Below are 14,966 nucleotides of genomic sequence, written 5' to 3'. Positions count from 1 at the left end.
ACCCTGGTGTATACACCCAGAGGCATGCTTCATCATCTGCTGTTTTCTCACTCCAATCAACTGGGCAATCAAGATTAGCCATTACAGCCAAGTGGGGGTGGCATATACCTTTAATCCCAGCACTTGGGAGGCAGAGGCAGGAGGATCTCTGTGAGGTCAAGGCTAGCCTGGTCTATGGAGTGAGTTCCAGGACAGTCAGAACTACACAGAGAACCCTGTCTTGAAAAACCAAACCACCAACAAAAGATATCACAATTCCAAATTCATACATTAAATTCTGATGACTCCTAGGGGAATGACCTCGTGTGTGGGAGACATTTGGAAAACACAGGTGCAAAGAGTGTCAGTGACATGTCTGGTGGAGGCACGTGCCGGTGAGTCAATGTGCTTTCTGTCCCTCCAATTCTGGACAAACCCAGATGGGGCTCAGTGTGACTCGTCCAGTCAGATCTTCCCAGCAAGGGTTGTGTTTCAGAAAACCAGGATTGGGTGATGCGACAGTGTGGTTTCTCAGATACCTTACCACAGTCATTTGTAATAAAGTCTGGAAGGGAAGCAGCGCTGCCCACAGGAAGCCGAGAGTCAGGGTTTCTCTAAGCGGCCCTCTCTTCTGGTGGGGGCTCTTCCTTTAGCCTCTGTGGAATCTGCTACACTAGGCTCTTGGCTCTGTCACCTGTCACAGCTTCCAGAGGATCTCTGCAGGGCTCTGGCCACCAAGGCCAAGGAACGTCGTGACCCTCCTATGTTTTCCAGAGGAGGTGGTTGCTGTGGCATATCTATGCTGCTCCAAGTAGAAACGGAATTTCTCATAGCAGTAAAATAAATCTGTCCCCATTGTCGGCAGAACACAGGGGCGAGCCACGGTGCTGGGCCGTTCTGCAACCACTGGTGAGAACTCAGTACAAGCCGTTTTGTCAGCTTGTTCTTTGAGCTGGAGTCTGAGGCTGAAAGCCCTGAAGCTCACACCTCTTAGAGATGATTTGCCCAGGCTCTCCTGATGGACTGTAAGCCTAGACAAACGGTCTCAGCCTGAGGCGTCAAGGGCAGCACCAAGAGTCTCTTCTGTAGCTTTTCAGATGAGCAGGTAACAGGTATTATAAACACACCATTTGCTCAGCCTGCCTGGCTCAGCTTCTTGGGAGAATCTGCCAAGGATGGCCTTTCTGTCAAGTGTTTACCCTTATGCCGGTGAGCATATTTAGACAGTCAGCTGCCTATTTACAGATCAGTTATCCATCTCCCTCTTTCTTACCTGTGCCCCACAGCACAGTGGAGGTCAGGGGACAACTTGTGGGAATCTGTTTTCTCCTTCCAACACGTGGGTCCGCAGGATCAAACTCAGGTCATCAGGCTCGGCAGGAAGTGACTTTACCTGCCGAATCCTGCCAGCCCTCACTTGCCTGTTTTGTTTTGTTTTGGTATGTGTATGTGGGTTTTGTTGTTTGTTTGATATCGATTCTTTTTAGAATGTGATCATGGCTCATTAAAAGGCAACGAGGCTAAGGATGTGGTCCAGCTTACATAAGAAAATATAAGTTAGGAGGCAGAAGTATGTGATCTCTGAGTCTGAGGCCAGTCTGGTCTACAGAGCAAGTTCCAGGACATCCAGGGCTCCACAGAGAAACCCTGTCTTGGAAACAATCAAAATAATAACAATTACATTGTAGTTTGTAGTGGCAGGAGAGGGACAGTCTGGCTGAAGGACACCGAAGGGATGACGATGCATATAAACAGCACAGAGATCTTATAAAAGCCTCCATTGACCAGATTCCCTGGAAATACAGAAAACAGGAGTAATCCAGGTCCGAAAAGATGGTTCTGTATGGTCAACCTAATGCGCTATTAAATTAGCTGATGTAAATATTTAATTTCTTTGTCCCCTTTAATGAGTCACTGGCTTGCCCAAATGGGGGGAATCTTCTTATCCAAGAAAGCTTGGGTAGGTGTTTTTTAGTGGCCCTTCGAAAAAAGGATGCTCAAGTAGAGTTGCTACAACCTCTGTGAAACAGGAGGTCTTGTCCCCAAAGGGGAAAAGGTTAAGGATGACATAGACGGTTGCAATAGGCACTTGGATTCTGGGAGCAGCAAGGAAGGTTCCTACACTTGGTAGGGGATGTCTTTTGCAACCACCACCTTGGATATCTACTACTGAAGATCTAAGCATAACTGGAGAGACAGGATTGTTCAGCTATAATAGAAACGTGAGTTCCTATACTGATAATACCAGCTGTGGGGATTTGGTTGACTGAAACTGCAATACAAGGTTTATCAAGAGACATCAGCTGTGTCCAGTATGCATCTTGAGGAATCAAGTCTTTGATTTTGTCAACAATCATCAAGAATTTATATGATAAAGGCATTTTTATCAAGATGTTAGATCAATCAATTGTTCCAATGAAGTTAATGTTAGAATTTCTTGGAGTAACTGGGAATGAACCTTAATATGAATTTGACCTGTGTGATTTATATCAATAACATCTAAATAAAAATTCTCTTTATAATCCAAAAAAATATATAAGTTTAGGTCCTAAATCACTGTTAATCCTGAAACTATATGCTTCTCCCAAACTGAGTTATCTGCCACCAGATGGAATTTCCTCTGGCCTCATTGTGGTGAGGGGAGCTTGTTTTCCTCTTGGGTGTTCACAAAGCCCCAGCCTTTGACAGTGCTAAGGACAGCAAGAGACCCCAATGGTTGCTGCACCACTCAAAGACTTTCGGCTGGAAGGAAAAACGCCTCAACTGAGCATGATGAAATACTATTAAAATATGAATTACACCATCTCTCATGGGAAATTTAAGTATCTGAAGAGCTTTCTTACTTGTACCCCACTCACTGTTTCAAAGAAACACGTGAAAATGAGAAAATAAACAATATTCTTTCTGAATTAAACCTAGGAGAGATTAAATTTTGTCCCAAGTGAAATAGCTACATTCAGTGGATTTTAATTATCTTTGTCCCCATCCCCCCCCCTCATTTCTTTGTTTCCCTCTTAAGTTGCAATGATTAGTTTGTGACTTCGGTCCACACTGAGCTTGAGATCGCATGGACCGATGTGGTGTGACAAGCTTGGCACCTCCTTTTGGCTGAGCAGGATCAGCTTCTTCCTCAGTGCCTTGGGGCTGGGATGAGGACGGTGACAGAAGCCACCATGACCCACCTCGGCTCTTCTGGGCTTAGGGCAGATGTTCGCTCTGTGTTCTATTGGAATCTGTGTTCCTCTTAGTCAAAGGCTCAATACCTTGAGTGGTGAGCCCTGCAACTCACCTTCCCTGCCCAGGGTGTGTCTACTCGGAAGTGCTCTGGGTGAGCCAACTGTATAGCAGGGCAGTGGTAACTTCTCAGTATGGGTGTTTTCTGGTAGAATCCTGAGGTCTGCTCCTCTCTGTCCACCGTGTTCTCACAGTGCGGCTTTCTCCAGCAGCTGTGGGCTTACAGTTCTAAGAATAAAGCTTAACATGCACGCAATGGAAGCCACATCTTACTGAAAGCCTCCTTAATGTTGGCTTAGATGGGAACTGGAAATGGCTGTGCTAACCCTCCTCTAAAGCGTTTCCAGTGCTCAGTCTCCATGAAATGGATTGCTTATGGGGAGATAATGTCTCCTCTATTCCTTTTTAAGTCTGTGAAAAATGTCATCCTGGTTAATAGGGTGATTAAAACCCTTTATGCTCCAGGAGATAAATGTGATTATGTTTTTCATACTCTACCCAAGATAAAGACAGCAAAGAAGGCAGACGTGAAATCCCACAACACTTCCTCTCTTCCGTATCCGGGGACATTCAGGACGCGTACGCAGATGGCTCCTCACATAAAGAATAACATTATCTCTTAAACATTTTTCCTTCCCATTAACCAATTTAACAATACGCCTCTGGTAGGAAAGAAACAGACAAGCGACTAAATCCTCTGGCATCTGAGTTCTGCAGAAAACACTTCAGTGACATCACTTGCCTGTTCTGAGTTCTCATCTCCTTTGCCCCAGTTTTTGCTTGTAAAAGGCAACTGGTGCCCATGCCTTCCTCTTCTGGGAAAGCTGTCCTTGCCAGCAGGTGACCCAAGTTATTCCTGTGGGGACGTGGAGTGTAAGGACAGGGCTCTAGCACCGGCATGCCGCAGAAGCAAGTATTCCGTATTCCGTTATTCCTCTGACATGTTCCTTCAGCGCCAGTGGAAACAGCGTGTCCCTTGTGGCCCCTAGTTCTGGCCTCAGCGGTGGCTGCCATCCACAGCCCCTGTGACCGGCCTCGGCCTGGCTGCCATCCACAGCCCCTGTGACCGGCGCTGCCACATCTACAAGGCTCTACCCTCAAGGAGCTTGCAGAGACTCACAGTTAATAATGGTTTCTCTTTTTATCCCTTCAGCGAATACAGGAAGTCTCATTTTTCTCCTATCCAGTGGAGGTCTTTGCGTGAGGGGTTGTAGGCAGTGCCCACTCCACACACCTATCAAGCTGCCTGCTTTCCTTCTCTGCATCCAGCCAGGACTGGTTACAAGATGGGTACGGATATTTTTTTCCCCTACTCCATACTTGCTGATCAAGCTCACAATCTTTTCTTGGATTTTTAGCAGGTTACATGTGAATCTCAGACACCGATTACACCTGTTTAATTAACAATACAGCAATTTTAACAGGGCAATGTGGTCTAGAGAAAAATGTTACATTATGCACTTGACATTTCATTTAAAGAGTTTCTTTAGAACTAAAAGGTTTCACTGTAGCAGATTTTTAATGCACTTTATGGAACACGGTTGCTGACTAATTAGGACCCAGGTAATTCTAAAGGAACTACACTCCTGACATTCAGCCAGAGGGTTTCTCTAGACATATTGACACACTGGCGTTTTTCCTCCTTAACTATGTGCACAATCACTTCCCATCAGCTTTCTGTAAGGGATCACAGAGCAAGCACACAAGGGGTTGGATTCTTAAGAATTAACTTCATTAAGAGAAGGCATCAAAGGCTGGAGAGATGGCTCAGAGGTTAAGATGCTCTCCCAGAGGTCCTGAGTTCAATTCCTAGCAACCACATGGTGGCTCACAGCCATTTATAAGGAGATCTGGTGCCCTCTTCTGGCCTGCAGGCATACACGAAGGCAGAATGTTAATAAATAAATCTAAGAAAGAAAGAAAGGAAGAAAGGAAGGAAGGAAGGAAGGAAGGAAGGAAGGAAAACAATTGGCTCCAGTGCCCAGGTGACTTTCTGGCTACCATGGTTTCAGATAGGTAGTAATTCTGCTCTATTTCCTTTCACCACTGGGATGACATTACAGACATCAGTCAGGGTACAGGGACTCAGAACCAGTTTCACAACAAAGTGCATTCTACAGCCGTGATGTTGTCATTACCACTTCTGCACAAGTGTTCCTGTCTGGGTCACCATCCTCTGTTGCTGGCGTTGTTGTCCCATGTGCAAGGATCTACAAGTACTTTGAGGGAGGCCCTCAGCTGTGTGTACCAAGTCAAATCACACCGTGTTCAGGACAAGCTGCACCCGTTTCCAGTACTGGGTTCACTATCTTGGAGATTGGTCAATAGGAACACACTTCCCAAATTCTTAGTCATCCGAGATAAGATAGGCTTTTAAAATTCATTCAATTAGATACACTGAGGTCTGCACTGCTGTTAGGAGTCTGTCTGTCATGACTTTTTCTTATTAAAAGCTTTTTTTTTCTTTTTGAGAATTTCACATATGGGAACTGCTTGCATCATTTTCAGCCCTCCCTCTCCCCACTCCACCTCCTTCACTCTCCACCCTTGCTCGCTTTAAATCCACGACTTCTTTACTATTGTTACACATATGCATAGGTGTACACACACAACCTACTGAGTTTCTAAAAATATTTAGCTTTAGTTTTTAATTGTGTACGCGTATGGGTGTGTTCGCAGGTAAGTCAGGTGCCCACAGAATTCAGAAGAGGACATTAGATGCCCTAGACCTGCAGCTCAGGTGGGTTTGAGTCACCCAGAGTGGGGGTGGGGAAATGTGCTGGGGTCCTCTGCAGGAGCACTGTGTGCTCTCCAGCCCTTACAAAAATTTTCTAGCTTACTGGTTTTGCAAATATGAAACATGGTTTATTGTTCTAAACAGAAATATTTCCTCTGGGACCCCTCCTCAAGGGGAACGTAATTAAATAGTTGTCTTAGCTTTAGGAAAACATTCCTTCCCTGCACTATGGCTGTGGCCCGTGGGTTCGCCGGCCATGTGCACGTGTTCCTGGAGAGAAGTCACCCAGTCCTGTTCCGATGGGGCGTTTCCAAAGCTGCCGCGCCTGCCGCAATTCAGGGAGCCGTCCACACCCATCTCACTTAGACTCCAGTACTTCCTCCCACTTAACAGCTGACTCGGAGTTCTTGGGAATCGTTGGAAATATGGATTGCATCTTACTTCGAAAGTCCTTCATCTAGAAGAAAAAAGTATCAAATGTCAGAAGGAGGGAGGGATAGATGAAGCGCTTAGAGGCAGCATCTTGCTGAGCGGGGAACACCCCGTTCTCACAACTGCAGAGCAGACAGCAGCAGTGAAGCTGAGCGCTGTGTTCAGCACCGAAGAGAACACTGCTCTTCCAAGAGTGAACCCGCTAACTAAACAACACAGCTTCACTCCTGGTCTAGGCGCCGACATGTGTAACTCAACAGACTCCCAGGATGCGCGTCTACAAGGGGACGCATGGTGGCTTCCGTTTATAGAGATGCAGCGGGCAATACAGTTTCTGTCCATTTAAATACATGATTATACTCAGATCATTCAACGTCAGAAGTTTAGAGCTGGAGAGAGAGAAAAAAAAACTAATGACAAATATATTAGAATATTCTCATGTGCCAGTATGAAAAACCCACACTGAGATTTCACCAGCGAAAGGGGATTAAAGCCAGAGTCAAGGAGGGGTGTGCAGACCTCTGTGCAGGGCATCACTGCTGTGGGGGAGGGCAGTCTCCCTGGGTGCACACTCGGTGCACACTCCAGGCATCTGACCCTGCCCCACACATGGTCCAGGCCAACCCCACCAGCCACACCCAGTCACATCTCCCTTTGGATGCAGGTGCTGTGCTGGCTCACAAAGCTTCCAGGACTCTGCAGCAACCAATCATTTCTGAGGGAGGCTACTGGAGATACAGGTAATTTTTCTTTTGCTGTTGATAATATGTATTTATTTCAAACGGAGGTTAAATTTGTACCCTCTTGCCAAATTCAGGGTTTACATCGTTTTCAGTCTTTGTAAATTCTAGGCTAGCACACAGCCTCCGTAGCATACACTTGGCGACACAGATGCTGGTGTTGGAGAGCCCACGGCTCAAATCCCAGCCACTGTCGTTTTCTCGCCAGCATCCACATATGCAGAAAGGAGACAGCGTATACTCGCCTGAAGAGTTTTGAGGACAAGCTGGGCGGTGCACACAATGTACAGCCCCTCCCTCCTCCTCACAGTGAGCACTCAATCTGAGGCCATGGCCACTGTAGCATTATCCAAACGTGTATGCTGGATTCCGAAAACAAAGCTCGCATGGGTGTGGACATCATGGCGTGTTTTATAGTTATGGACCATTTGGTGTGACTATTCTCACCATTTCTGGAATCTGTAGGAGGCCAACCGTCTGGGTCCTCTAGATCCACATACCAAGCTTTGCGAACACTCTGCCACTGAGCCCCCAAAGCACATTTCCCAGTCCCATCTTGTGTTAGGCAAATATAACAAACACTGCTCACAGACACCTGCCAGCCAGATAGGTGTATTCAGCTAGTCTTGAATACACGCATGGGCATTGCCTCTCCTTACCATTTTCTCTGGACTGTATTATGATGAGCCTTCATGAGAGACTCTCTGCGAGCAAAAGCAACAGTTCTACATCCGTGACATCCATGGAGAGGGACTAAGACAGGGGATGGAGTCTCTTCTGTGGTCACAGATGCTGTGACTACCATATGCAAGTGGTGGTAGAGGTGACCCAGATGCTGAATACCCAAGATTCATATAAAGAGCGGCTTGACAAAAACACCAATCACAACCTATGAAAGGAACTTCACAGAGATGTTTGGGTTTGAAAGCCCAATGCCTCTCTGGCCACGGTTTGCAGTATGCTGCTCCTTGCCTTTTACAACTTATGTTCAACTGTCTAGCACTGAAGACCAAGCACAATTGCTTTCCACGGTCCCTCATCAGTGGTAACTGTGGTCAGCTGCTAGGAACAACAAGGCTAGGAGGCACAGGTGATGCTGGGAGTGCGCTCTCTCTCTCTCTCTCTCTCTCTCTGTCTCTCTGTCTCTCTCTCTCTGTGTGTGTGTGTGTGTGTGTGTGTGTGTGAGAGAGAGAGAGAGAGAGAGAGAGAGAGAGAGAGAGAGAGAGAGAGAAAGAGAGTGAGTGTATGTGTGGACACTGCTCTATCCCCCACTCCTGACCTCATCGCCTGTCTCTCAAGCCTCAAGGACTGTAGTATTATTTGTTCCTGAGGTCGTGAGTTCCTAGAAGACTTCTGACTGAGATGTGGACACTGAAGACACAGGATAGAGGACCCTGCTGGGCCCTGTGCCTTCCAACTGTGGGAATGGAAACCCAGAGTCCACTTTATGTAATAAACAGACACTCAAGTTGCTTCAAATAATGGGGCTCCATGGGGTTCCAAGATGGTATTATTTATATGGACAGTATCTATCAAATATGTATCAGTGAAGGCCATACAAAGGTCAATAAATTATTCCCATTTAAAGATGCCCTTGGAAAAAAGATTTAAGAGTGAGTTTAATCTGAACCTAAATATACTAAGGAAAATTCACAGCTACTGCCATGGAACTTTCTCTCAGCCCTCAGAATTGATGACTGTGAGCATGCTGGTCACATTACTCCAAAGTGAAACTCTGGGATCTCCTCTGCTCTGCCCTTGTTGGTCACAGAGAATGTTTTTTATGCTATGGGTTGTAGGGTCACCCTTATAAGCATGGTCTGTGGGCCACCACAGGCTGTTTCTGGGAGTGTTCTGTGCAGGAATTAAGGCATAAAAGGCATTCCCTGGAGTATCAGGCCCCAGAACCTTGTCCTGAAATCCTGCTGTCCTCGGAAGCCATTATTGGAAATACGGACATTCAGAGAAGGGGTCTGACTGATACTTTAGATGTCAGAATAGAACCAAGATTACACCTCTAATAATGCTCTCGTTCCCACTCCAGCAGCTTCCTCAGGGCTACGGAACCAGTACGCCAGGAACAAGAACACCAGTGGTGTGGCTGGTATTTATCATTTGCCCCTCAACAATGAGTGACCAGACAAGTGTGTCATGCAGTTGGGGAGGCAGGTCCGACTGCATGGCTGCGTCTGCACTGCAGCCATGTGCATGTGGGTGCTGCCCCCCCCCCCATGGCACGTCTGGGCTGTGGAAGAAGAAACTGAAAACCATTTTGTCTAATGCATTATATATTAAAAATTTGCTTAAAATATTCAGGTTCTCTCTAATTGCAAAAATCCTTGCAGAATCAATTCTAACAGGCAAGTAGTTGTTGCCACTAAAAGCTGAGTTTGAAATAGTTTTTCTTTTTTGTGAGGTTTTTTTTTTTTGCCTTCTTCATTGAGAGGCTCATTCCATTTCTGTTTCCTGTATAAGCTCTGCTAATCAGTCCTGCCTACAGTCTGACCACCAAGGCTTCCATGTTCAGTCTGCTTCCTTCCCATCTCCTCTCCTCCCTCTCACCCCCTCAACTCCCCCCTCCCCCGCTCTTGAAGCAGCTGCAGTCCCCATTTCGTGATGCCTCTAAAAAATATATGTAAAAGTATGTTGTCTAATGTATGTAGAGTACCATGTGGGTGCTGGGAACTGAACCTGGGTCCTTGCAAGAGCAGCAGGTGCCACCCTTCCTGTCCCCTTCATAATATCTTAATGGCTCAGGGAGATCATTCTAAGACAAGGCAGTCTCAAAATGTATCAGAAAAATTTTTACATAATTATATTTTTAAATGCAGGCGTTAATTTGTTTCTAAGACTTATTTTATATATGGGTGTTCCATCTGCATGTACACCTTTAGGCCTGAAGAGGGGATCAGACCCCATTATAGATGGTTGTGAGCCATGATATGGGTGCTGGAAATTGAACCCAGGACCTCTGGAAGAGCAGCTAGTGCTCTTAACCTCTAAGCCATCTCTCTAGCCCATACGAGTTACTTTTTAAAATGGCATAGAAGTGGATATAAATGTACCAACCAGAATGGACCAGTATGTGTTCTTACGAATCAATTTCTTGAACACCACACCAACAGGCAAGAACCAGTACTTGAAACACCAAAAATACCTTTAATGCAATCACTCAGAACTGAAAAGGCAAAGTCACCTGGCAGCTGGATGCCACACAACAGGAGACCAAACCAGAGACCGCCAACCTTCAGAACCCCAGTTCACGGCACATCCGCATATACTGCATCTGTTGTCTTCGGCATCTTTACAGGGCTGGCTTAAAACTTGATATCCTTCTGAATTTTCCAAAGTGTTTCTGCACTCTTCACCATCTGGGCTTCCTCTGTGGGGCTCAGCTTCACCTTTATAATATCGGAGATGCCATTTTCTCCCAGGATACAAGGCACACTGAGAAACACCTCTTCTTTTATTCCGTAGAGACCTTTAATTTTGGTGGAGACTGGATGTGTTTTCCTGAGATTCTTCAGAATACTTTCTGCAATATCAGCTACGGACAGGCCAATGGCCCAGGAGGTATAACCTTTCATTTTGATAATCTTATAGGCACTGGCAATCACTTCTTTGTGGACATTTCCCCACTGCTCGGGGTCTTTGCTAGTTCCTATGGCGGAATTCAGCTCTTTCAGAGGGACCCCAGCAATGTTCACTCCACTCCACACGGGGACACTTGAGTCTCCATGCTCCCCAAGGACCCACCCGTGGCAGCTTTCAGAGTGAATCCCAAGCTTCTCGCCAAGCATGTAACGGAAGCGAGCAGTATCTAGGTTGCAGCCACTTCCAATAATACGGTTTTTGGGAAACCCGCTCAGTTTCCAGGTTACATACGTTAAGATATCCACTGGATTGGAAACGACAATCAATTTGCAGCGGGGGCTGTGTTTGACAATACTGGCGATCATCACCTTAAAGATGGCTACGTTCCGCTGGACTAAATTCAGGCGCGTTTCGTCTTTCGCCTGGCGTGCACCTGCTGTGATAACCACTACCTCCGAGTTGGCAGTGACATGGAAATCTTTGCTGCAAACAATTTTTGGCATTTTCATGAAGACACTGCCATGCTGGAGATCCATCGTCTCACCCTTCATTTTTTCTTCATTGCTGTCAACAAGGGCAAGCTCATCAGTCAAGCCTTTCGCTATAATGCTGATGGCACAGGCCATGCCGACTGACCCAGTTCCTATAATGGAAACCTTGTTGTGGAGAATGGGCTCTTCGGAGCTGAAGTGCTGGATAAGTTCACCCTTCAGGGTCGACATGGTGGATGTGGGAGTGACGCTCCACCAGGCCCGGCTGAGAGGCACACGCAGCACCCGACTGGGCCGCAGAGCTATGCTCAGGTCCCTGAGATCCACTCCAGCTGCACTCACTCTTTTGCTGGCTCGCAGGATGCCCGCAGCCCAGGCCATGGCTGCTTATTCAGGTGGATGAAGTTAACCGGGTGAGGGAGGAAGACGGTTGATGCCAGAACGGTCGGTTGTTGCCCCGTAGTACAGGCCCAGACCCTCCTACTGCGGCTGCGCAGCCCCCACCCAACAGCGCGGCACGTGGGCTAAGCTCAGTTTGGGTCTTCCAGCTCCGGCAACAGCAGGCCTGCAACAAGGTTTAATAAAGGGTTTCGCCCGCAGCAAGGAATATTGGAGTTAGTTTTACAAACTCCTACTCTCTAATGTTGATATATAGAACCCAACCCTGACCCCTGGAATTAATCGTTTCCTATTTTCAGTGTATATGTGACGAATGGTTCTGGCAACAAGAGAGAAGATATATCCTTGAGCCACAACAAAGGTGGCCATGCTGTCTACCAAGAGGCAGCATGGCGGGAGGAACAGGTTCCTCGTTTAGTGTATTCAGCTGGAGGTCCTCCTGCTTAGGAAGGATTTTTGCCCGTATCCTAACTGTGGTGCACGCCTGGTCAAGGCAGGAGTGAGAGGCTGAGCGTGCCTCCTCTTTCTCCAGCCAAAGGAGAGCTCGCGATCGAGTCCAGATTAAAAAAACAAAGCAAAAGGAACTCAGTGGGTAAAAGCATAATGCTCCTGCAGGGGACCCAGGCTGGGGTCTCCGTACCCACACTGGAGGGCTCAGAACGGCCTTTAGTCCCAACTGCAGCGACACCTGACGTGCTCTAGGTCTGAGGGCACCTAGTCCACTTGGCGAGTATAAAACTCAGGCGCACACACACTCACGTAAGTAAATGAATGGATTAAAAATGAAACAACAAAAACCAAAACAAAAAGTTTTCCCCGAGCCCTGCAGTTTCTTAAGGAGAAAGACACATTACAAAGGTGTCTTTGTAATGACATTGGAACAGCAGATTAACCTTTAGCCGATGTATGTGTTAGATTATTGACTAAAGTAGTGAAACACGATTACTTTGCAAGCTGGCACCAGCATATCTCATCCCCTCTGTGTTTTTCTGAAGTCTTGTGAACTAATCTCAAAACTCTGAGGAGATGCAAATGTTACAGTTTATGACAGACCTAACAAACTGCAAACGCCCAGAAAACATGACGAGCACTCGGAGCACTTCCTTTTGTTGATGGTTTCCTGGAGGAAGCAGAGCCACTGTGATGCATCAATCTAAAACAGACAGATGAATTCTCCACACGCTGGCAATCAGATTTACAGCAGCAAACTGTCAAATTAAAAACTAATTAAAAAATGGTGGCCACTGTTTTAGAGGACCCACAAACTATCACTGATAGCTGCGATTTCTTTTACCCCACTCCTCACTGGGAATGTTAGCCTGACAACTGGTCCACCTTCTTTCTGTAATGATCCCCTTGACCACTCAGGCAAGTTGTTCTCCAGGGCGAGAGCTCTTGAGTCTGAGATTCAAGGACATGGTGACTCTTAGCTGGACAGCTTCTATTGACAGTCATTTTCCTTCCAGAGATTGAGCCTCTTCAGAAATACAATCTTGATGACAGCAGGCTCTTCAGCCTTTCCCCTCAGTCGCAACTAAATCAATTTTGAGAGGGAAAAATGACAACATTCCAAAATAAAGAATACCCCAAACAAAGCAGCTCTTTACTTACAGTAAGTCTCAAAACAGCAAGCATGAAGACAGGCAAGATGGTCATGATGTCCAGAGAAGATGGAGGGCTACTCAAAGATATTCAAAGCCAAATATAGCCAGATAGCTCCTATTGGCTTTCTATTTTAGGTGATTCATTGTTCTTTCAATTGAAGACCCAATTCAAATTATCTATTAAAAATGAAGCTGGATGGTGGCAGCATACACCATTAATCCCAGCACTCAGGAGGCAGAGGCAGGTGAATCTTTTCAGTGTGAGGCCAGTTTGGTCTACAAAGCTAGTTCCAGGACAGCCAGGGCTACCCAGAGAAACTGTCTTAAAAAACAAAAACAAAACAAAAAAAGTAATGTAATATTACAGTTGAGGCAGGATGCTACCTCAATGCTTTTGGTTACATCGCTCAGGAGAGGGAAAGTTGAAAAGCAAGACCACCAGCATGTATCTAGAGCAGGGGTTCAGTAATGGAGATGGAGCTTTCATTTCCTGTCATGTGGTCCCAAATAATCACACAGAAACTTATATTAGTTACAAACTGTTTGGTCTATTGCTCAGGCTTATTACTAACTAGCTCCTACTTTCAAATTAACCCATGCCTATTAATCTATGCATTGCCATGTAGTTCATGGTTTTACCTGTGATCTAGTACAACTTGTTGCTCTGGTGGCTTCTTGGCATCTCCCTGACTCTGCCCTTCTCCCTGTATCTCTGTTTGAATTTCTCACCTGGCTCTCTATCCTGCCTTGCTACAGGCCAAAGCAGTTTCTTTATTAACTGATGGTAATAAAACACATTCACAGCATACAGAGGGGTTATCCCATAGCAGATTCTCAGGCTTCTTCATCCTGTGACCTTTTAATATGGGTCCTCATGTTGTGGTGACCCCCAACCATAAAATTATTTCATCACTACTTTATAACTATAGTTTTGCTACGGCTATAAATCCTAACGTAAATATCTGATATGTGACCCCCAAAGGAGTCATGACGCAGGGGTTGAGAACTGTATCTAGACTGATGACAACTGCCCCCCGCCACTATATATCCCCTCCACCTGGACTCTCCCTGCTAGCCCTCTGCCTTCCCTCCTTTCTCAGGAGTCTAGTCAATGCCATCCTATAGCAGATCTGTCAACCCTCTAAGCAGAGTGAGTCTTTAAAATGCTGTGTCACCACTGTGCCCCACAGCCATGATCGGTGTGTTACAAACAGTCAAGTGTAAAAGCCTACGAACGTGCCAGAGGGGGCTGCCCCTTTTTTGTCAGCACAGCCCAGTCCTCTAGGACATATCTGAGTGCAGGGACAGGGACCCAGTGAGGGCTGTGAGGGGCAGAGCAGGCCAGGTCCTCAGGGAGCTAGAATTCTCAGGGCAGAAGCTAATAAGGTGGGTAGGTGAGGCCCTTTAGGGCCTGTCTGGAAGACTAACATGAAGAAATTCCAGAGGAAGCTAGGGTTAGTTAGGGATATCTTAGCTACTTTCCTCAGCTAGGCCTTTCTCACATTAAACTGGAGCAACAGCAACACCCACGGCGCTGGGAGCACAGCAGAACCAAGCGTGGGAGCAGAGAGCACTTCACTCCTTTAAAACTATTTCAAAGTTGAAAACTCGTGACCATAACCAGCAGAGAAAATCCTCAGTGAGGAAAAGAGAAGCTGAGAGGGCCAGGCCAGCGCTGTAGCGGACCTGGAGGCTGCTGCAGTGCAGTTCCAGCAAGGAGGGCGCTCGCTAGAACACAGCAAGGAGGGTGCTCCCC

General features: G+C 46.5%; 2 protein-coding genes across 2 annotated transcripts in view; both read right to left on the bottom strand.

The window, feature by feature from the left end:
• Positions 1-6,053: 6,053 nt before the first annotated feature.
• Positions 6,054-14,966, bottom strand: part of Tmem242 (transmembrane protein 242) — a 28,063-nt gene continuing 19,150 nt past the window's right edge. Inside the window, exon 4 of the mRNA XM_005363407.3 lies at positions 6,054-6,407. Coding sequence (XP_005363464.1) covers positions 6,309-6,407 — 99 coding nt within the window. The 3' untranslated portion in view covers positions 6,054-6,308. The remainder of the gene's footprint in view (positions 6,408-14,966) is intronic.
• Positions 10,178-12,288, bottom strand: Ldhal6b (lactate dehydrogenase A like 6B). Its single transcript, XM_005363405.2, has one exon. The coding sequence runs from the start codon at positions 11,586-11,588 to the stop codon at positions 10,440-10,442; it is 1,149 nt and encodes a 382-aa protein (XP_005363462.1). The 5' UTR covers positions 11,589-12,288; the 3' UTR covers positions 10,178-10,439.

Source organism: Microtus ochrogaster, linkage group LG9, assembly GCF_000317375.1.
Source record: "Microtus ochrogaster isolate Prairie Vole_2 linkage group LG9, MicOch1.0, whole genome shotgun sequence".
NCBI lineage: Eukaryota > Metazoa > Chordata > Mammalia > Rodentia > Cricetidae > Microtus > Microtus ochrogaster.
This window is presented reverse-complemented; position numbering and strand designations above follow the sequence as displayed.